General features: G+C 37.7%; 1 protein-coding gene across 3 annotated transcripts in view; it reads right to left on the bottom strand.

Annotated features, from left to right (window-relative positions):
• Positions 1-21,151, bottom strand: part of LOC150098713 (uncharacterized) — a 160,431-nt gene extending 139,280 nt beyond the window's left edge. For 2 of the 3 annotated variants that reach the window (XM_090404803.1, XM_090404804.1), the window contains exons 1-2: positions 20,697-21,001; positions 457-995 (exon numbers count right to left, since the gene is read on the bottom strand). In XM_090404803.1, the coding sequence (XP_090260929.1) occupies positions 457-995; positions 20,697-20,714 (557 nt within the window). In that variant the 5' untranslated portion in view covers positions 20,715-21,001. Of the gene's footprint in view, positions 1-456; positions 996-20,696; positions 21,002-21,078 lie in introns of those variants that run through there. The other variant, XM_090404805.1, reaches the window with a different exon arrangement.
• Positions 21,152-22,388: the final 1,237 nt, after the last annotated feature.

Raw genomic sequence — 22,388 nt, 5'->3', positions numbered from 1 at the left:
TTACAAAGTTATTCTTATGCTTACCAAGCAAGTGTTTTAATTGTTACTGTTTTTTTTTTTGTGAACAAGAATATTCAAAATTCCACAAATTATACAAAACCTACTCGTCACACAAAACATTTACTCATCCAAGACCATCCCAGTGTTTGAATCATATGTTCCAATAATTCAGTAGGAGTAACACAAAATGAGTATAACAGACTGTAGTGTGTTTCAAAAGCAGATGTTCATTTTTAATGGGATATATTATGAGGAAACAAAAAGCAATTGCAAGAGAAAAATAGTTTGAAATTCAGTAAACCAAACAAGAGATGTCTACAAAATTTATTTTATGCTTATGATGTAAGTATTTCAATTATTACTTTTTTTAAGTTATACTGTTAATCAAGATTTGTAACACGTTAATTAAAAGTTGTTATGAGAAACTTATTTTAGAAAAATATCTTAAAAACTTACACTACACAGCAAGTCTTTGTTTTCTCTGCCATTTTTCTCATGACATCATTCACCTCGGGTAACTCAAAAATTTCCGGTTTTACTTCTGTCTGGTTTCTGTTCATTGTTATTGTTTTTTGCTTCCCTTCTTCTTCATTAGGTTCTTTACTAGAAGTGTTCATTTTTTTCACATCTGTATTTTCTGTATTGCTGTTGGAATCAACAGTAGGTGATATTGCATATCTGGACTCAGCAACAAAGTCATACTTATAATCACCATAACTTGCCAACCGACTGTTAGGGATGACTGACCGAACACTGCCAATCACATCAGCAATTGTGGTTTCTTTCATTGCACCTTCTACACGATGGAACTTCACAAACTCTTCCTGTACTTTCTTGTTATAACTATTCTCACATCCTTTATTCCAACCGGGTATAGAGAGCAGAAACATATGGTGGTTTGCTATTTCATATAAGGAGTAACTGATGTCCACCACAGCATTGTTATTGATACTGGAAGCTGTATCACTGATAATGGTTTTCTCCTCACAAATAATCTATTCAAAAAAAAAAAAAAAGTATCACGATTAACAAAATCATTCTCCTTTACATTATTATGCTCATATATATTTAGTATGGCAGTAAATGGATGTTCCAGGTCATAGCTACACATACTGAACACTGAATTAGAAACCTTTATGCATGTGTATGTAAACGTCACATGCACAGCATATAATACTTAGTCACATGCGTCATCTTATGTTCTAGGCAAATATTTAAAAATGCTACTGTCAGTAATAATCAATAGCTGATGACAATGGGAAAAACAAAGGATCTTTTGGAGTTCGATAAAGAGCTTATTGTGGGTGCCTGTCTGGCTGGAACCACAATTTTGAAAAACAGCAAAGCTGTTTTCAAAATCATGGCTCCTGGGATATCTCAAAAGATGTCCTTGGAGCCATGTTGCTGAGATATCCTGGGTTTTTCAGTGAAAAAATAACTCGCATTGCTTATTTAAGAGACATAATTGTGGTCCTAAGAGAGTCTGCAGGAACAAGATTGCTGTTGTTTTAGAAAGCTTGTATGGACAAACAGGACCTCTTGTGTGCAGCAATTGACTAAAGCATTTAATGAAGACTGTTCTCAACCCATATCTCACCAAACTATGTGCAGGGAATTGAAGAGGATTGGGATTGGCAGTCACATGCCTATACAGAAACCACTGATTTCTGCAAAGAACTGGAAAGTTCGTCTACACTATCATCAGGATCACTATAACTGGACACTGGAAGAAAGTCATGTGGTCCAATGAGTCACAATAAACCTTGTTCTATAGTGATGGTAGGCAAAGAGTTTGGCAGAGCTCCATGAAGCAATGAACCCAGCTTGCCTTGTAAACATTTACAACTCAATGTTAAAGATACCAAGCTATTTTAAACCTGGTTTTACTCCATTTCCCAAGTAAGCAAACAGACAAACAAGTCAAGTTTGCACCTGCAAGTGTTGCAAGTCTAGCTGATCCTACATGTAGTGCAAGACCAAGGCAACTCATGGTAAAAGTAGAATAAGCTCTGATCACTAATCTTAATATTTACCCTTAATGCAAAGCACATCTCTTTCTACTTTCTACATTTACAACTCAAGTTGTAAGGATTTGCAACTCAACTCCACAACTCAAGGATTTACATTTACAACTCAAGATAAAGGATTACACCAAGAATATAATTTCTTGGCATCTTTAATGGGAATGTTGCAGGGAACTGGCAGTAGCATTGGCATGCCTGTTTAATAAGAGTTTTGCAACAGCACAGGTTCCAAGGGAATGGAAGGAGGGTAAAATTGTTCCACTGCATAAAGGCTGTAGCTTCAAATTATAGGATGGTCTGTATATCTGGAGTTGTGGTGAAGGTCCTGGAGAGATTGGTGAGAAGTAGGATACAGAGATGGGTTGATAACAACAGTATTCTCTGTGGTTATCAGCATGGGTTTGTTAAGAGGAGATCATGTTTCACTAACTTACTTATGTACTATAAAAAGGTGACAAATACCTTGGATAAAGGAGATGCATATACAGTGGTGTACTTGGATTTTGCAAAGTCTTTTGTTGGACTGCCACATGACAAGCTCTTAAATAAATTGAAACAGATGGGATTGGATAACAGCCTTCTGTGTTGGATGAGTGACTGGCTGTCGGATAGGTATCAGAAAGTTGTATTTTGGGGTGCAATATCTCGAACGAGAAAGGTCACCAGTGGTGTGCCGCAAGGGTCAGTTTTGGGGCCATTGTTGTTCAGTTTGTATGTTAATGATATTGGGTTGGGTTTAACTAGTGATATCCAGCTGTTTGCAGATGATACAAAACTGGAGAGAGAGCAATGCACAGTCAGGCTGATGTTAATGCCTTACAAGAGGACTTGAATAGATTGCATGAATGGGCAGGTAAGTGGAACTATCAGTTCAATGTTGCTGAGTATAAAATTTTGAGATTGGTAAGCAAAGATGGGATGCAAAGTATACATTTGGTGTACTTTGTACACTTTGTGTGCACTTGGTGGGTAAAGTTTCATAGAAGTAGAGGAGATGAGGGATCTAGAAGTGATGGTGGACAAGGACCTGAAATTCAGGGGCTACATTGCACAACTTGTGCAATGTAGCCCCTGAATCACATTGAATAATGGCAATGATGCGGAGAACCCTGACACGCAGAAAATAGAGAGGTTATGATTCCATTGTATAAGGCCTTGATCAGGCCTCATATGGATTATTGTGCACAGATTTGATTGCCAGGTTTTCATGGTGATGAGGATATGTTGGAAAGGGTGCAGCGAAGATTCACAAAGGTAGTCAGTGGTCTTTGGAATGTGGAGTACGAGGACAGATTAAGAGAATGTAAGTTGCAGAGCCTCGTGAATAGGAGGAGAAGGAGGAGGGGGGGGGGGGATATGATTGAGACATATAAGCTAGTCAGGGGTTGTTATCAGGTAGACATGGAAGGGATTTTTCATAGAATGGGAGAGGGGAGCAGAACAAGAGGCCATTGCTGGAAACTGTATAAGGAGGGTGTGAGCAAAGGAGTGAGAAGCAGGTTCTTTGCATGGAGGGTAGTTGGTGAGTGGAATGCATCCTGAGTGTGTTGTGGATGTGGACACATTGAATTAGTTTAAGACATGGTTGGATGAACATTGTATGCAATAGTGAGTACTTCCCATGATGAGTCTCTGCCATTTGACCTCCATGGAGGTCAAATGTTAATAATAATAATAATAATGATAATAATTTATTTACAGCTGAAGGTTCTGAGGTGGTGTCATAGTGTGAGGCATGTTCTGTTGGTACAGAACAGGTCCCATGATATTCTTGGAAATTCTTGTGTCCTCCAAGGAATATCCAAACATTGTTGACGATCAAGTCCATCCTATAATGTTGACTTTTTATCCAGAAGATGATGATTGTTTCATGGATGACAGTTCTACTGTCCATCATGCAAGAATTGTGCAGCAGTGGTTCAGCAAGCAACAGCGACTTTCACCATCTTCCCTGGCCATCACAAAGCCCAGATCTGAACCCCATTGAGAATGTATGAGACATGTTAGATAAACAGATCTGGGAGCAAAGTCCTCTTCCATCAAGTCTGAACCAGTTAAAGAACTGTCTAGTGAATGCCTGATATGTTGTAGATATAGATGTGATCATCCAACACTTTGTGGAATCTATGCCAAACCACATATATGTTGTAATATGGGCTAAAGGAGGCCCAACATGGTGTTAAATAAAAGTTTCTAATTCAGTAGCTAGTATGTGTATTTCTAGAGCAGGGATACCTATATTCTTTTCCTACAGTATGATAATCTCATATTGCATCAACTACTTGCAACTCATGTTTCCATATTATAGAAAATCTAAACATAACTTAAGATGTGAGCACCTGAAATGACAAAATGTGCTGCCAACATAGTAATACCTTTCATAATAAATTTTCTCCACAGCTAATTTTTTTCACCTTTTTTACAAGTTTAAAAAATTAGCAAACCATGGATTCTCAGATAAAAGATACTTGACTGTATTTAAGCAATAGAAATTAATATAAAAAAAATTATGAGTAGGCAGAGCTCCTTTAGCCCTAAATTTTTTAAAGACCAGTCAGCACCCAGTCTCCATGCTTCAAGCCTTCACTAAAGTAAGCCCAGTCTATTAATGAATCAAAGCTTTTTGGAAGAGTACATCAGACAATTACCACCACCTTGCAGCCTTAAACCCTAACATTCATATTACTATCTATCTGTCTGTAGTAGTAGTAGTGTGAGTTCTACAGTTGATTTTTTTTTTTTTTCTGATGCAAGGTTAAACATCAGAGTTTCTGAGAGAGAAAACACTACATGCCTGTGCCAGAGAACCCCCATACACGGATCTCTGGCATATGAGGTTCTAGATGGTTTTCCCATGCATTAGATGGTCTTTCTTTATCCAGCCAAGTGCTATAGGTGCCAAATGTCACTACCACATGGCTACATATGCAACTGGAACAGAAATTAAGATTGGCATTCTTCACATAATGTATAATTGAATTATACATAATTTTAGAATTGGCAGTACCAAGATGGAGATAACAATCACAAGTATAGGATAGTTTGGTTTCTTTCACAAATATCTAATGGCAGCAGTGAATGCTAAAAAGTTGCCAGCATGGTGAATGTACACTCAATGTTTCTATTCTGTACACCTATAACTTTCTTCTCTGGTCCAGAATTATGGAGGCACTCTCTGTGTAGCACATATTTTCGGATTCACTGAGTTTTGTTTCTCTCTCTTTCTCTTCTTCTTCTTCTCTTCTCTTCTCTTTCTTTTTTCTTTCTTTCCTTTCCCTCAATTATATAGTTTCACAACATTGTGTGGCAGTATATGGCTACATGTCATTGTTTGTGTGTCAGCTCTAAATTAAAATATAATAAATTTAGTTTAATCCTTTATCCAATTGAGAGCAAACAAAGTTTGTGCCTGAAAATATCTTCAGGACTGAATATGGTGTTGTACTACCTTACCTGGGTAAGTAGTACAACACCAGGCAACTCATAGCAAAGGTGGAGCAAGATACCAACACTCCTATCCTAGTATCTCCCATAATGCAAAACACATCTCCTTGCAGATATGTATAATATTAAGCATTAAGGGATTGGCCAATTCTTAATGCTTAACATTATACATTTCATGGGCTCTGTGCAAATAAAATCTTGCACAGGGCCCATGAAAAGCTAGTTATGGCACTACTCCCAGGCAATGCATTCCATTCACCAGGCTCTCTCCATTCAAAGAACCTCCTCCTCACTCCCTTGTTTACACTCTCCTTATACAGCTTCCAGTGATGACCTTTTGTTTTACTCTTTTGTCCCTATTTGTATGAAAAATCTCCTCCACATTAATTTGATAACATCCCTCACCAACTTGTACATCTCCATCATATCCCCTCTCCTTCTTCTGTTTACAAGGCTGCGAATAGATCTGGACTCTGTCTCTAAGATATCCCCCTTGAAAACCAGGTCTGAGCTAAGTAGTCATTCATGTGCAGTCTGATAAAAACCTTACAAGGAAACCATAACATCTTTGCTTCTGCATGTCAAGGTCCTCATCATTGCCATGTCATGTTCTCACAATTCTAGCAATGTGATCCCTAAATATCAAGTCTCTCTCTCTCTCTCTCTCTCTCTCTGCCACCTCCCAGTCATCTCTTTTACCTCCTGTAAAATTTCCCCATTAATTGTATACTCTGCATCCCATCCTTGCCCACCAAATTTCAAGACCTTACACTTTGAAACAGATAGCTCCACTCACTTTCCCACTCAGTTTGTTCAGATCCTCATGTAAAGCCTGTTCCAATATCATTAACACATAAGTTAAACAATAATGACCCCCCAAAACGGATCCTTGCAGCACTCTTCTGGTTACTTTCCTCTTTGGGGATGCCACTCTTCCATACATAATCTGTTGATACCTATCTGACAGCCTATCAGCAAAGTCAATAGTTGCTTATCCGATCCCATTTGTTTCATTTTAGCTACAAGCTTGTCATGTGGTAATCTATTAAAGACTTTTAAAAAAATCCATGTACACTCTCTCTATATGCATCTCACTTATCCAGTGAATTCGTCACCTTGTTGTAAGCAGGTTGCTAAAACATGACAAACCCATACTGTAATGCCTTAACCACAATCCAAGACACACAGATTAACCTATAATTTGTATCCCTTACTCTTATCCCTCCCCCACCTTTGTGAAGTGGAGTAATTTATCCACCTTCTACTCCTTTAGTACTTGTCCTGTTACAAAATTCATGTTAAACATGTGTGTGTCAAGCATGCTGTTAATTCCCTGGAGGATTCCATTAAGACATGTGGTGATATGTAAGTCCTACTGCCTTATTAACATCCAGTTTACTTAATACCTCATATACCTCCTGCTTACCCAGTCTCTTCTCCATAATATCTTCTACACTCAAGCTTCTCACAGTGTCACATTCATCTGGATGAAATATCCTGATAAATTGTCCAATGAATACCTCAACTATATTATCTGCAGCAGTTGCCAATCTATCATTGTCATCCACTAACATCATCCTCCCATAATCATTCTTTTTTCTGTTGTTATATAACAAAAGAACTCACTAGGATTTTTCTTGGCTTGCTTGTCTAATTTCTGGTCATTCTACACTCTCACTGCTGTCTTTACCAACCAAATCGCCTGCCTGGTCTTCTCTTTGTACTCTTCATATAACTATATATTCATCTTGTTCTACCTCCACAGTGCCTTCTTCCTTTCAGATATCATGCTTTTTTACTCCTATTTTTTTTAACCTTTTCCCCTTTAGAATGTACTGAGACATTGCTGCTTTTAAATATCTCTTGATCTGTGCCCAAACAACATCTGTCTCCTTTCCATTCAGCTCCTCTTACCATGTATCAAATAAGCTCTAGGTTCAGTTATAGTGATAATGAATGGTGTCATTATACATAAATACTATTAAAAAATCCATATTTCTACAATTAACGCTCAAAATATTTTCTCTGATGGAATAACTGAAGTAATTCTTGCCTGCATGAAGTATATTCATAATGTATTCCATTAATGATCCTTACCCACCACTAACCAAGCCTTAGTTCTGTAACAAGTGTGCCTGGATGGTTCATGCACCCGAGTCAATATACCAGAACTGGCTTGAAACAAAACTCCACTTTCACACAGCCTACAACATAGTTTGCAATAGGAGAAAAAAAAACAAATTTGACTTTGAATAGTGTAGTAATATCTCTTACTAAACTAAAAAGCAGGGCCGTACTTACATTTTTCCCAAGGCAGCCAGAGCCTGAGATGCTAGAGTGCTCTAGGCCCCTCCCTCATTGTTCAGGGCCCCTTAAATTGACACTAATTTCTTGGGGCCCTTCAGCTAGAGCCTTTGCATAAGTATGGCTCTGCTAAAAAGGCATTTGTGCATTTTAAGCCCTTGCCATTGCCACCTCATTCAACTTCTTCCCCTACCATGCCTTACATCTCTCACATCCAGGTGGTATCCTTGAAATATCATCCAGTGATAAAGTTGACATGCCACCATTCTTTGCCGGAAAAACATCAAAAGACCCCTAAATGGTTTAGATACAAACATCTGCTCCAATTTTGCTTATAACTTGGATATATATATACATATATTATTATTATTATTATTATTATTATTATTATTACGGGCAACTCCAGGGAGTCATTAGACTCATCGAGGGAGGCCCCAAATCATTTTCATCACAACTATTCGACATTCATACAGTATCTATCATACCTCGCCTTAAACTCATTCACTGTCACAGCATCCACCACAGACTCAGGGAGCGCATTCCACTCATTCACTACTCTAAAAGTAAAGAACCCAGCTCTAACACCTTTACTAACCACACTTTTGCCCAGTTTCCATGGATGTCCCCTAGTCCTCCCACAACCAGCCCTGTTCTCAAAAATATCTTCTGAATTAATTTTATAGAAACCCTTCAGTAATTTGAATGTCTCAATCATATCTCCCCTCCTCCGCCTATCAACCAATTTTTGCAACCCACAAATCCTCAACCTGTTCTCATACGGTTCATTCCACAGACCTGCTATCATCTTGGTCACTCGCCTCTGGATCCTCTCCACCTCCTCCCCATCAAAAAGAAACCTAGGTGACCAAATCTGAGCACAGTAGTCTAGATGGGGTCTTATCAAGGCTCGATACAGAGGAACAATAACCTGCTTGTCTCTGCTTGTCAACGTATTCTTCAGCAACCAAGTGATTTGATGAGCTGATTTGGCCACTTTTGCAATGTGTCCCCTAAATTTCAATTCCTTATCCACCAACACTCCTAAATCTCGTGCCTCATCAATTTCCTGGAGCACGGTTCCACCAATGCAGTAAACTGCCTCCCATCTTTTCACCCCAAAATGCATAACCTTACATTTTGCCACATTAAATTGACATCCATTCTCCCTAGCCCAGACCTCCAATCTATCCAAATCATCCTGCAAAATTTTGACGTCATCTGCATTCACTATTGCCCTACCCAACTTCGCATCATCTGCAAACAAATGAACTGTTCCTCTCAGATCCTTTCCTATATCATTTATGAACAAATTAAACAGCAGTGGTCCAAGAACAGATCCTTGTGGTACACCACTAGTCACAGGCCGTCTAGTGGACTCTACTCCTGAGTAAACCACTCTCTGATATCTCTCCGTCAACCACCCTCCTATCCATCTCACCAACCCTATGTCCATTCCCATATGCTGCAATTTACTGATTAGAATTCCATGTGGTATCCTGTCAAAGGCCTTAGCAAGGTCCAGCAGAATCACTGTAAACCCATTACCCTTATCCAGTTCAGCCGTCACTGTGTTATAATACGTGAGCAAGTTACTGAGGCATGACCTACCCTTCACAAAACCATGCTGTCCCCGATACAGTATCCCATTTTCTTCTATCCAATCTTGTATTTTCCTCTTGACTATTTTCTCTAAGACCTTGATAATGATTCCTGTTATGCTGATTGGCCGGTAATTTTCAACAGCAGCCTTGGAACCACCTTTGTGCAGTGGAACTATTTTCCCCTCTTTCCACCCCCTTGGGACTGACCCAGTCCTGAGGCTCAAATTAAACATAATGGTCAAGGGCACTGACAATTCTTTGGCCGCTTCACGTACGACACGAGCTGGTATATAACATATAGCTGTACAAAAGATGGAAGATTCAGTTAATAAGGATGTTTTTCTTTTATGAAAAGGGTGAAATGAAGGAATTTGAAATTTTGATCTTCAGTTTATTTATCTTTGTGCAAACCACTCCAAGCTCAGACTACAAGGAATTTACTGTTCTGCATATTAAAAAAAGAAAGTAAGTTAGATTAGATGACTATATTATTTTGCTTTAAGAGACAAAATTTTTTTAAAAAAATTCATCTTTTTTGAAATAAGAGAGGGTATTTCACTGTTAAACAGTAAAATATATATATCTAAGGAACTTTAATAATAAATGAGGCATTTGTTGAATTGAAATTTCCAACCATTGTAGGAAAAGAATTTAAAATTGCCTTCTGACACATCGTGACTGGAACAGCTTGTAAAATTTTATGTAAAGAAAAAAGAGAGAGAGAATTATTTCTTGATCTGAATTTTGTTAAAAGGAGAAAAGTCTGCATAAGAAAGAAAGAAAGAGAGAGAGAGAGTGTTAGAATTCTTTTTTTTATGTTATTATTTAAGTTCAAAGACTAAGCAAGCTAAGAGTCTCATAAGTAATATATTGAAAAATACTCTATACTAAAATGTGTATTTGGCTAATGCTTTTCATAGTGGTAAATTTTTATGTAGTTATTTCATTGTAAAGTAACTAATTTTGTACATTATTTATTATTATTTATTATTTAAACCTAAGATCAAGTTTAACAGTGCATTGATGAGAAAAATTACATTATTATCTGAAAATGAATCTGTTTCTCTTATATAGAAGGAAATAATTAAATGAAAATCCATAAAAATATAACAAGAAGATAACAGCTTTATTCTACTGATTTCATATCCGGTCTATTGTTTCTTGATGACAGTATATTCCATTTCCTTTCTTCATTTGGTGAACTGTTGTGCTCAAACATTAAAAACTCACACCTTCCTTAAATTATTATTATTCAGGCCTCCATGGAGTCAAAAGACTCATCGTGGGAGGTCCTTTCTAAAAAACACAAGTCTATCAAGACTCATCGAGGGAGGAAACACAAAGTCTATCATACCACTCCTTAAACGCATTGACCGTTCTCGCTCTCATCACTCTATCTATCTAAATTGCCAATCTAGGCAATTCGGGGTAGTACACCAATAAACCAAAAACTTCCCTAAGACCTCCTGATGTTATGCTGTAAAGGACAATTCAGATATGTTGGAAGTTTTTCCACTTGAATATACTATAAATTAAAGATGCCAAGAAATTATATTCTTGGTTTCATCCTTTATCCAAGTGAAAGCAAACAAAGTTTGCACCTGAATTATTGTCAGGACAGGGTAACTCATATATAGAGGCTAATGACAAGTGATGTGATGTGTAAAGGCAGTGATGTGAAGTCATTAGCCTCTATATACGAATTGCCCTGTCCTGAAAATACTTAGGCAAAAACTTTGTTTGCTTATACTTAGATAAAGGATTAAACCAATAATATATTTAATATTTAATATTATAATATTTAACTTGTATATTAATGATATAGGTGAAGATTTGGATGGAGATATTCAGTTGTTTGCAGATGATGCGAAGTTGGGAAGAACCATGAAGTGTAGTGAAGATGTTGTGGCCTTACAGGAAGACTTGATAGATTGAGTGATTGGACACAGAAATGGGAATGTGAGTTCAATGTTGCAAAATGTAAGGTTTTAAAATTTGGAAAACAAAGATGGAATGTAGAAATTATGCTTGGTGAGAATATATTGTTGGAGGTAGAGGAAATAAGAGATCTGGGGGGTGATAGTGGATAAGGATCTAAAATTTAGGGGACACATCACCAAAATTGTGAAGACAACACAAAGGCTTCTGGGAATGATGCGGAGGACACTGATGTGTAGAAGTAGGGAGATTCTTGTTCCGTTGTATAAGGCTTTGATATTAGGCCACACATGGACTCTTGTGCCCAGATTTGGTCACCAGGTTTTCAGAAGGATGAAGAGATGTTGGAAAGGGTCCAAAGGAGACTGACTAAGGTAGTTTCTGACCTCTGGAATGTCGAGTATGAGAAAAGATTGAGAAGATGTAATTTGCAGAGTCTGGTGGACAGGAGGAAGAGGGGAGATATGATAGAGACCTACAATTTGGTAAGGGGTTGTTATAGGATCAATGTTGGAGAAGTTTTACAGAGAATAGTGGGAGATCAGGGGAGAACCAGAGGTCATCCCTGGAAACTCTATAAAGAGGGTGTGAGTAGGGGAGTGAGAGGCAGGTTTTTTTCATGTAGAGTTGTGAATGATTGGAATGCCTTGCCTGAGAATGTGGTGTCTGCAAAGAGTTTGAATGTGTTTAAAACACGGTATGATGAGCTGTGTGTGTGATAAAAGGACCTCCCAAATGAGTCTTACTCCATGAGGTCTTGGGGCGGTAATAATAATAATATAATTTCTTCGCATCTTTAATTTATAATATAACCAAGTGGAAAAACTTCCAACTATCTCTAATCCAGAGTATTTTAATAATAAGGTGTGACACCTTTTGGCTACTCGGGAATATGACTTCTTCAATACTTCAACCTTTTCATCACCTCTGGGTCTGGCTCCAAGCTCCCACTGATGAGACCTCAGTAAAGGTTGAAACCAATCTGGATAGTGATCCTTTCCATAATGCATAGCATTATACATGTCCTTAAGAAGATGTGCTTTGCATTATGGGATACTAAGGCAAGTGGTGTGAAGTCATTAGCCTCTATAAACGAGTTGCCCTGTCCTGCAAATACTTCAGGAGCAAACTTTGTTTGCTTACTTGGATAAAGGATTAAACCAAGAATATAATTTCTCAGCATCTTTAATTTACAGACAATCCAGCTAATTGATAACCTCTCTCTCTCACACACACAAAGGTTTGTTCTAATTGCTTTCTGATATATGTTCTGGTTTTGTCTTCAGCCTTTTCTGTAATTTTCATGGAGTTCCTCTTCCAGTGTGGTTTCCAGCATTCCTCCACTCTCCCCTAAGTCTGTAAAAACAAGAGCAGCTGCTAGTCAATATCCATTTGCTGTCCAACTGAATCAGTTTCTTGTCCTCCGATTTCATTCCATATGGCTCTATCTTCTGCAATAACCTTCCTCACATTCTGAAAGCCCCCACAGCTCAGTTGCTCTCTCTTTTATCCCCATCTAAGTTTGATAACACATTTTTTTTTGGAAAAAATCACCTTTATTTCTTAACATAGTCTCCATCGAGGTCTACATATTTAGTTCAGCGAGTGTCCAATTTTTTCATCCCATCTAAAAAGTAAGATTTGTCAAATTGTGCAAAATAGTCATTGACAGTCTTGATGATGTCCTCGTTCAAAGAAAAGTTTTTCCAACCGAGCCAAATTTTTAAGTTTGGGAATAAGAAGAATTCACACGGGGCCAAGGCCGGAAAATACGGCGGATGTGGAACCAATTCGAACCTCAATTCGCGCAATTTTGCCATTGCGACTTCCGATGTGTGGGATGGTGCATTGTCTTGATGAAAGAGCACTTTTTTTGTGCACCAGTCTTGTCCGTTTTATCTTCAGTTCTTCTTTTAAAAGGTCCAGCAATGACGCATAATAGACTCATGTTATTTATTGTCTTACCCTTTTCCAAATAAGCTATCATGATAATTCCTTGGGAATCCCAAAAAACAGCGGTAATCACCTTCCGAGCTGACCAAACGATCTTCGCTTTTTTCGGTGCTCTTTCACCGAAATTTCACCGCGCATTGTCCAGTTTTGACTGCTGCTTGGACTTAGGTGTGTAGTGGTGGATCCAAGTTTCGTCTATAGTAACGAATCGACGCAAAAAAATCCTACGAATTGCGATTAAGCATCGCCAAACACTGCGTTGAAATGTCTTTTCGCATGCGTTTTTGATCGACAGTCAGCAATCGCGCGCACAGGTTTTTCATGTGCAATTTTTCGTGCAGGATATTACACACCCGTTCAGATGCCTGCAATTTCACGCGGCGGTCTTCCATAGCAATACCATGGATTTTGTCAATCATTTCCTTCATAGTGATCTCAGTCGGGCGTCCGGAGCGCGCTTCATCTTCGATGGACTTACGACCACGTTTAAACACATTTATCCAAAAATAAATAGTCTTTAATGCTGGTACAGAGTCCCCACCAACTGCATCTAACTCGGCTTTGAACTGCGAGGCCGTCCACTTCTTCAAATAAAAGTGTTTTATCACTGCACGAAACTCGCTTTTCTCCATTTTTATGAAAAATGCGAACACGGTCATTTTAAATTTGACATGATATTATTATTTGACACTTCCATGGAGTCCAAAGACTCATCGAGGGAGAGTGTGCCAACAGCATCGAACAATTGGACCCTTCCAACTACTAACCGCGCTCAAACTTACTTAACTGAGCCATTAGTAGCAGAGGCTCTACCAACCTTTGCCGGCAAATGTTTGCCAAACGAGAACTATGCGTCGCACGTGGCTAAAATTTTGTCAGGGGTTATGAAAAAGATAATACGTGCCGACACTGGTATGAATGAACGAATTGTGTCGCCATCTATTGGAAATTTATCAAACAACCCTCGTATACAGGCTTTTCACATGCGTCCATAGCTCAGTCTGTATAGACAAAGCAAAGCCCTTTGGTTGGAAAGACCTGGGTTTGAATACCATCTAGGACCCAAAGAACCTTTATCATGGCATTTTAACTGAAGGTGAGTTAGCCAGTCTGATATGCAGGTGACAGGTTTTTTTCACCCTGGAACTCAGGTTTTTCATATTGCAAACTGGCCCTGTAAACACATCTACACACACACACACACACACACACACACACACACACACACACACACACACACACACAAAAAAAAAAATAATAAATAAATAAAAAATACTTATTGGGCAAGGAAGGCAAGAAAAGCTTGTTTAATCTATAAAGCAGCATTGCTACCCATCAACCATTAGGTTGAGGAGAGGAGAGAAGAAGGGCTTTTCAATTGAAAGTGAGTTAGCTAGTCTCATATGGGGAAGGAGTTTTATATTCTGTAAAACAGGAAACCGGTCAGAAAAACATTAAATTTCGGATATAATATAGTCTTGGTCTGTAATTCCAAAACAATAACAACAACCTTACATTCTATCTCTGAAGAACAATAATGCCAGCCTGGTTGGCAAAGTGGTTAGCCTATCCACTCTCCAGCCAAAAGGCTGCAGGTTCGAATCCCAGCATGGGCATGGATGTTTTTGATTATCTGTGAAAATACTAGTGGTGGGCAGTAGGTGGCACTTGTGTAGATGATGATGATAGTTGGTAGATTGAATTATGGAGACAGAGAAGAGCTGTGGAACGGGTGCCCTCCCTCAATGAGTCTTGGGACTCCTTAGAGGTGTCATGTAATAATAATAATAATAATCTCAAATCCTTCAAGGAAACAGTATATTCCTTCTCATTCTCCACAAACGATACTCATATGTTATAGGCTTGGTAACTTATCCTCTTTATATAATTTTCAAATGTTTTGCCAGATTTTGTTCCTACAAATGGTTTGGTCAAAACAAAAATTGAAGTGGCTCAACAAAGTTCTGGAAATTCTAAATACCAATTTCAAATCCGGTTAGACAGAACACTACAGCAGTGGTTCGCAACTTTTTATTCTTCACATACCCCCTGGAAATGTGTATGCAGCTGGCGTACCCCTTGTATAGATAGATAAAACTATAGTTATAGTATAACAATGGAAATAAAATCAAACATATATGCATACATATTAAATTTTGTATTCATAAATTACATATATCAATAAACACAAAAAGTGGCATAAATAATTTAACAAATCTTATAAAATTATAAATATTTTACTGATGTGTTCTATGTTGAGAAGAAAATAGAGGCCATAGTAAAAAAATATCTATATATTATCTCTGGGAAAACGGAATTAAAAAGAACAGCTGTGACCAATTTCGGCGACTAGATTCATTTCTTAAAGAAAATGAGCAAACGATTGCAGACTTTGAAGACATCAGACAACAAATAATCGTACCAACTAAGCGACTTTGTTACTAGATCTCCCGACTTTTGAGCTCTCGCGGCGTACCCCCTCCCCTCCCAAAAAAATTACCACGTACCCCCAAGAGGTACGCGTACCACGCGTTGAGAACCCCTACCGTAGAGTAACTCGCATATAAACGAACATTTGAGCAAAACGGACGAAACGAATCCTATGCGTTGTGAGAAATTCTCCTAAAAATGATCAGTAGGTAAGCCCGCTAAAAGCATATGCTCTAATTATAATTTATAATTGAAGCTGCATAGCAAGTAGCCTGTGTAGTTCAGTGGATGTGGCGTTTGCACACCATGGCGGTTGGCTGCACGAAGGAAGACTTGGTTTCGAGTCTAGTCGGCGACTAGAGGAAATTTTTCTAAGCCTTTTTTCGACCGGTTCCCGAGTTAGTCGATCTCTGGCACGGGCAAGCGGGTTTTTCCTCCCGGAAACTCGAGTTTTTCGTCCCGTAAACTCAAGAAAATCGACCGTAGAACCCACATTATTTCAGACATTAAATATATTGTGTTTGGGTTAGGGACCACGAGATGGCGGCACATTTGAGCCGTCTCTCTTCACTGTGTACCGCTTAATTAGTGATAGCCTTGGGCCATCTATCTCTGATTGGTACCAGTGGAGATTGAACTGCCCACTCAGTCTCCAAAAGTTAGATAGGGCTAAATGGCCTCGCCTACTCCCGTATACGGGAAAAAAAAAAAAAAAAAGCCGTTAGCTGATTAAAAAAAAAAATAAATAAATAGCCGCCGTAGCGCAATTGGAAGAACAGTGGAACATTGCGCTCTTCGATTGGAAAAGACCTGGATTCAATTCTTGTAATGATGGGAGGAATCCTTATATGGGCTTTTTCAGTTGAAGGTGAGTTAGCCGATCTCACACTGTAGTTTTTTCTCCAGGAAACTTGGGTTTTTCATCCCGCTTAGAGACAAATCGGCCTTCAGAACACACGCAATTTACAGGCAAAAAACTGTTGTTGGTGATGATGGCGTTGATGGTGGTAGTGTCGTAGTTGGAGAATTAAGTAGTAGTGTAGATGATGAGATGTATTTAGCGAAGTAGAATAGTATGATCTCCCACGATGGTATTAATAATAATTCTAAAATGTGTTCCAGTTGAAGTCATATTTTTAGAGTGCATCCAGCTAATGCCAAAAACAAGTAAAGGAATAGTGGATATTCACGAAATAGCTCTGTTATACAATAAGAAAAAAATATATACATAACGTACATTTGTATGAGACTGAGTGGGTAGTTCAGTCTCCACTGGTAGCCAATCAGAGAGATAGCTGGCCCAAGGCTATCACTGATTCATCGGTACGCAGTGAGAAAGACGGCAAGCTAGTGCCGCCATCTCGTGGTCCATAACCCTAACACAATAGTTTTAATGTCTGAAAATAGTGTGTGTGTTCGACGGTCGATTTTCTTCAGTTTACGGGACGAAAAACCCGAGTTTAGGGTAAACGGCCCCGCCTACTCCCTATACGGGAACAAATAGGCGTTAGCTGATTTTTTTTTTTTTTTTTTTTTGACATTTGTATGAAAAAGAACAGACAAAAAATACTGATGGATTCCATACGATGGCGAAAATTTTAGCACTGGCCTTCGCGCCAGGATTTTAACCTTTCGTAGATGTTAAAACCAGGATCAGATTTTACCGAGGCTACATTAGTTGCTGCTACTACTACCAATTCATAACCGGCCTATTACTTCTTCGTTTGTACTGAAACTTTGAATTAATGTATCCTCAGTTTATTGAACAGTATTCTTGTGCTGTGACAGAATTTATTATCACACGATGAAGACTTTTAAATTACCACTGTCTTTTATTTTTTTTTTATTTTTATTTTTTTTTTTGCAATATTGCATGCAGTACATAATTTTGTATCAATTTAATATCATTCTGCATAATTTTATGACTAAAAGTCGTTCGATTTAAACCAAAACTGATACTCGTATGTAAGAAATTCTAGTGAGTATCCTTATTGAATATCATCAAACTATTGACTATTGACTTCAGTATCCCATAATGCAAAGCACATCTCCTTAGGGACATGTATAATGCTATGCATTATGGGAAGGGTCACTACCCAGACCGGTTCTTCCGACCTTTATTAAGGCCTGATCAGAGGGAGCCAGACCCAGAAGCGATACCAAGGTTGAACTAGTGCAGGTCATATTTCCATATATGTCATTATCTTAAACTGATTCACAATTTGCACTCGCCAGAGGAGCTTCTGTAGCTCAATCAGTATCGACTGATGTATGAAAGCTCAATCCTTTGATTGGAAAGCCCTATATTGAAATTCCGTCTAGGATGCGAAGTATATGCATTAGCAGACAATATATTACTCTCATAACCTTAGTTGCCTAAACCGTAGTTCCAAAAAATAAGTTTATCTGACATTCCTCTCACCCACCACACTGGAAAAATAAAATAAAATAAATAAATATACCTCATTATCTTAATCACCACACTTTTGTACAGTTTCTAGGAAACGTTGTTGGAATTACAATACCTAAACGTATTCAGAGTCAAAATTCTCATGCCCAATATTGTCCTTATTTGTCCGCCTTTGTACCATTACTCGTGGTTTCGACATTCTGGAACCAAATCTGTGCTCAAGCGGTCTCCATGTAGTCTAATCAAAGCCTTACAGATTAAAATGACCGCTTCTATCTTTTTTCAGGGAAGATGAATTTCCATTTTCTTACTATAGTAGTACTTTCTGATTTACACAGTTTTTGCAATATATTCTCCGAACATCAACTCCTTATTTCACCATTAATTTAAAATCCCTTGTCTCTTCTACTTCCCGTAGCACATCACCACCAATGTGGGGCACAGTTTTCCATGTTTTAAAATATAAATTTCCGATTTCGAAAATATGAAACTATACTAAAAATAATGAGCCTAAAGGTTTCATTCGCAAAAATAAATTATTCGCTTAGAAGATGTTGAATCCCTTTAAATTTCACAGCCATTTTATAAATTCTCAGGAAAATTTTAATCTGGCTGCGAAATTTAAACGGGTATAATATTCTGTACTTAAATAATTTACTTTCGGGGTCTTTTAGGCACTTTATTTTAGTAATTTGTGATCGCAGCTATCGAGAATTCACTTATGAAAACTATAACTTTCCCACATGATATGATTGCTACAGTTAGATGTGGATTTTTACCTCTTAAGTTTCTTCCTGATCTCTGGTGAGAACGAAACAATTTGAAACAGCTGTCAGGCCAGTGAAACCTAAACGCACTACTAAAAGGCTAATATATGGGTTCGTGAACTGAATTCGTGTCTTTTAAGTAGTGAAAGTCAAGGTGACTCTCATGCCGAAGGTATATTCTCATAAGCTCTCAGGAAAAGTTTAATCCGGCTGTGAAATTTTAGTGGATATAATATGCTTGACGTTAGTAAAACTTCACGATTATGGATGTTGAACTGATATATCCCCCATTCTTCTTCCCACATAGCAAATCTATTCAAATCGTTGTGATAGCAACTACAACATGTATAGTTTTCCCAACTCTATGTTAACTGCAAGCAATTGAATGTTTTCTTGCAAATCGATAGATTTGCAAGAAAACATTCAATATCATTAACTACAGATCTCAATATCATTAACTACAGCAGCAATACAAGGACAACTTTCTGAAACTCTACTGAGACCTCTTCTCAAAGGTAGCTGCTCTGTATCCAAACCTTGGATTTATATTAGACAGCTGCCTATCTAGTCAACTGAACGATAATTCAAACCAACTTGCTGCAGCATATGTATCAATATATCAATCTAATATGTGCTAATCCTTTAGTCTATACAAAAATATTGAGGAGATTGGTTAGTAATCTCTTCAAGACCACAGTTACCTCTCCAGAAATGCAAATAGTCTGTAATTTAACATAGCTTTTTTGCTTCCACACTTATGCAAGAAATAATTGGCCAAGGATCTCCAATTTTAACAATTATTTGAAAATGTCAATTTATCAGCACATTCTCGTACAATATGCAGCGAAATCTTCTTCTTATTATTAATTGCGTCTACACTCCGCGATACTGAGATAGGACAGTGAGTAGCAGTGCCAGTGTTATGAAGAATTTTTCACATCAAAGAAGTAAGTTTTGAAAGAAAAGATTCTGGCTGTTTCACTGTTCGTGTACATTGAAAAGTAAAATTAGTGGTTTAAAATAAATGTAAAATGTGTATCTCCTTGGAACGATTCTCCTCTGTGTGTGTGTGGGTGGTCGCTAGTAATTATTTATATTTTTTTCATATGCTAACAGAAACGCTTCTGGCTATTGTAGGTTTTAAAATAAGTAAGCAGAAATCATTATATTGTATCAGGAAGAGTGGCTGCTTAACCTTATAGTCATTCTTTTGCGTCCATAACTCCAAAGAAAGAGTCGTTATAAGTTCAATTCCAGTCGCCATCTAGAGGAATTTCTTTTTTCTCCAACTATGGAGAAAATTCACTCATCACTATCTTGTAACCGTTAATTGCAACGAGCTCAATTACTGACGACCACAACTTACTGAGTTTGTCTGTCTACCAGTTTCAAATCTTATGACTAAAGCGTTCCCTCTGTTCTCTTTGGAGAATAAAAAGCAGAAGGGATTTATTTATTTTCTCGATGATATAATACCGTGAACACGTGAGATACACGAAACTACTGATTACGATACACAGTCTATTTCTCTGTGTTTATTAACTAAATTGACTGCACACAGCTGATATTATTTAATCAATCACAAAATATAATCCGAACAATAACTATAGCTATACATTCGTTATACAAAAAAAGTATTGTACGAAAACATGATCATTATTTATCGTTAGTAGTAATGATGTGCTACATTATAAACATGAACGTTAAATAATTTTATTTAAATATACAGATCGGTATAGTTTTTTTTTCTAAATATAATAATAATAATAATAATAATAACGTAGACATGGGGGGGGGGGAGAATAGCATAGAAGAAAATTACTACCTTATTTGTTGAATCCATAATTTTGAAATATTGGCGTGGAAGAACCTTCTATTAGCTGAATAAAACTTTACTTCAAACTGTTGCAATTTAAACATCAGTGATTTCAATTTATACGCGTGAACGTGTCACGAGTTTAACGTTCTAGTACATTGTTAAGCACAAGGTGTTTTTTTTTTTTTTTAATTCGATCGCATTTTCGCTCATAAAAAAATAAACATGTGGCAAACATCTAGCGAAAGCAACAATCAAATCTCAGCTTTTCGTTCAAAAAAAGAAAAAAGTTCGCCTTTCATATGCTGTGATCATTCTCTCTCTCTCTCGTTTAAAATTATTCTTCCTTCTTTAATGCGTAGACATGCAAAATACTGAAGGTGCTACTTACATTAATCATTTTTCCAACTATAGTTTTAACGAATTAAAAATAAAAACGGAATAAATAAAAGGACCAATTCTCTCTCCTCCCCCTCCCCCCGCTATCACAGCAACACTTCCAGGACGATATAGGGTTATTTATTCGTACATTTGAGAATGTCACTCTCATTCAGGTTAAGAATGAGGCATATACGTGAGGATGCTAGCGTTTGTTGTTATGTCTATCTCGAAGATATTGTAAATACATATCCCAGATGGTGGGAATGTTTATCCTTTGATAAGATGAAGAATGCTTCTTCGATAAAATGCGTCAGTCATTAGAAATATCTTATTGCTAGTAAAGCTGTCTGAGCACGATAAAGAGTTCTGAACAGCAGATTTGTTTACTCCAAAACCACAAGGATAAAAAAATATGCATGAAACACAATCATACGGAGAGGTGATAGTGCTTTTCATTCCGTAAAATAAGCAAACGGGCCAGCGCAATTAACAGACTTAATATAGCACAGCGGCATGGCTCTTACGCAGCTGCAACAAAGCGTTCTGGGGATGGTTCACCAGATGCATAACTTGTAGGTCTTGGTTCATCTTCCAAGGAGGTAACAGCAGGAGTAGACGTCTTTAAAAAGTGGCACATTTTGTCTGACTTAGTTTGCACACTTTTTCTTTCTTTCTTTTGCATAAATTTCTTGCAGAAGTACTAGTATTGCATGTATTGCAAAATGCATCATCCTCTCTGCGTTGCTAAATCTCTTCATGCTTCTTTATTAAAAGAGGCAAATGCCTCCACCTGTTTTTCACTGTAGATTTTTGAGGACTCAACTTTCTCTTCTTCCCCCCCCCTGCAACTTTCTGTGCTTCTAGCTCTATAGGATTTTCATTTGAGAGCTCCTCTTCCACAGCTTCCAACTAATGCTCTCTATCTCCATTGTCAGCCTCCAACTGTTTAGCTAGCAGCACTATCTCTTGTTGCCAGTCCTCGTAAAGCTTAGTCGAATCCTGTGAATATATGAACATATGTTTTCAGCAGCTTCTTCCAAACATTCATACACTCTGCTGTCACCTTACTTCATGAACGGTAGACTATTATATTCCTTCCAAAAGTCTCTGAGTGCTTTCTTGTTCTCAATAACACGAGAAAAAGTAGTTCTCAATAACAGAAATAACACGAGAAAAAGTAGTTCTTAAAAATAAAAAAAAAAAGCTTTGAAGATAGTAATAACACCCTGGTTCATGGATTGCAGGTGTGAGGTGGTCTTCGGTGGATGTATTAATGAGATGACCGTCGTAAATCAAGGACTATAGAGTGTAGAGGACCTG

This window comes from Typopeltis vanoorti, chromosome 15 (assembly GCF_054136105.1).
Source record: "Typopeltis vanoorti isolate ZY-2024b chromosome 15, IOZ_Tvanoo_1.0, whole genome shotgun sequence".
In the NCBI taxonomy this organism is placed as follows: domain Eukaryota; kingdom Metazoa; phylum Arthropoda; class Arachnida; order Uropygi; family Thelyphonidae; genus Typopeltis; species Typopeltis vanoorti.
This window is presented reverse-complemented; position numbering and strand designations above follow the sequence as displayed.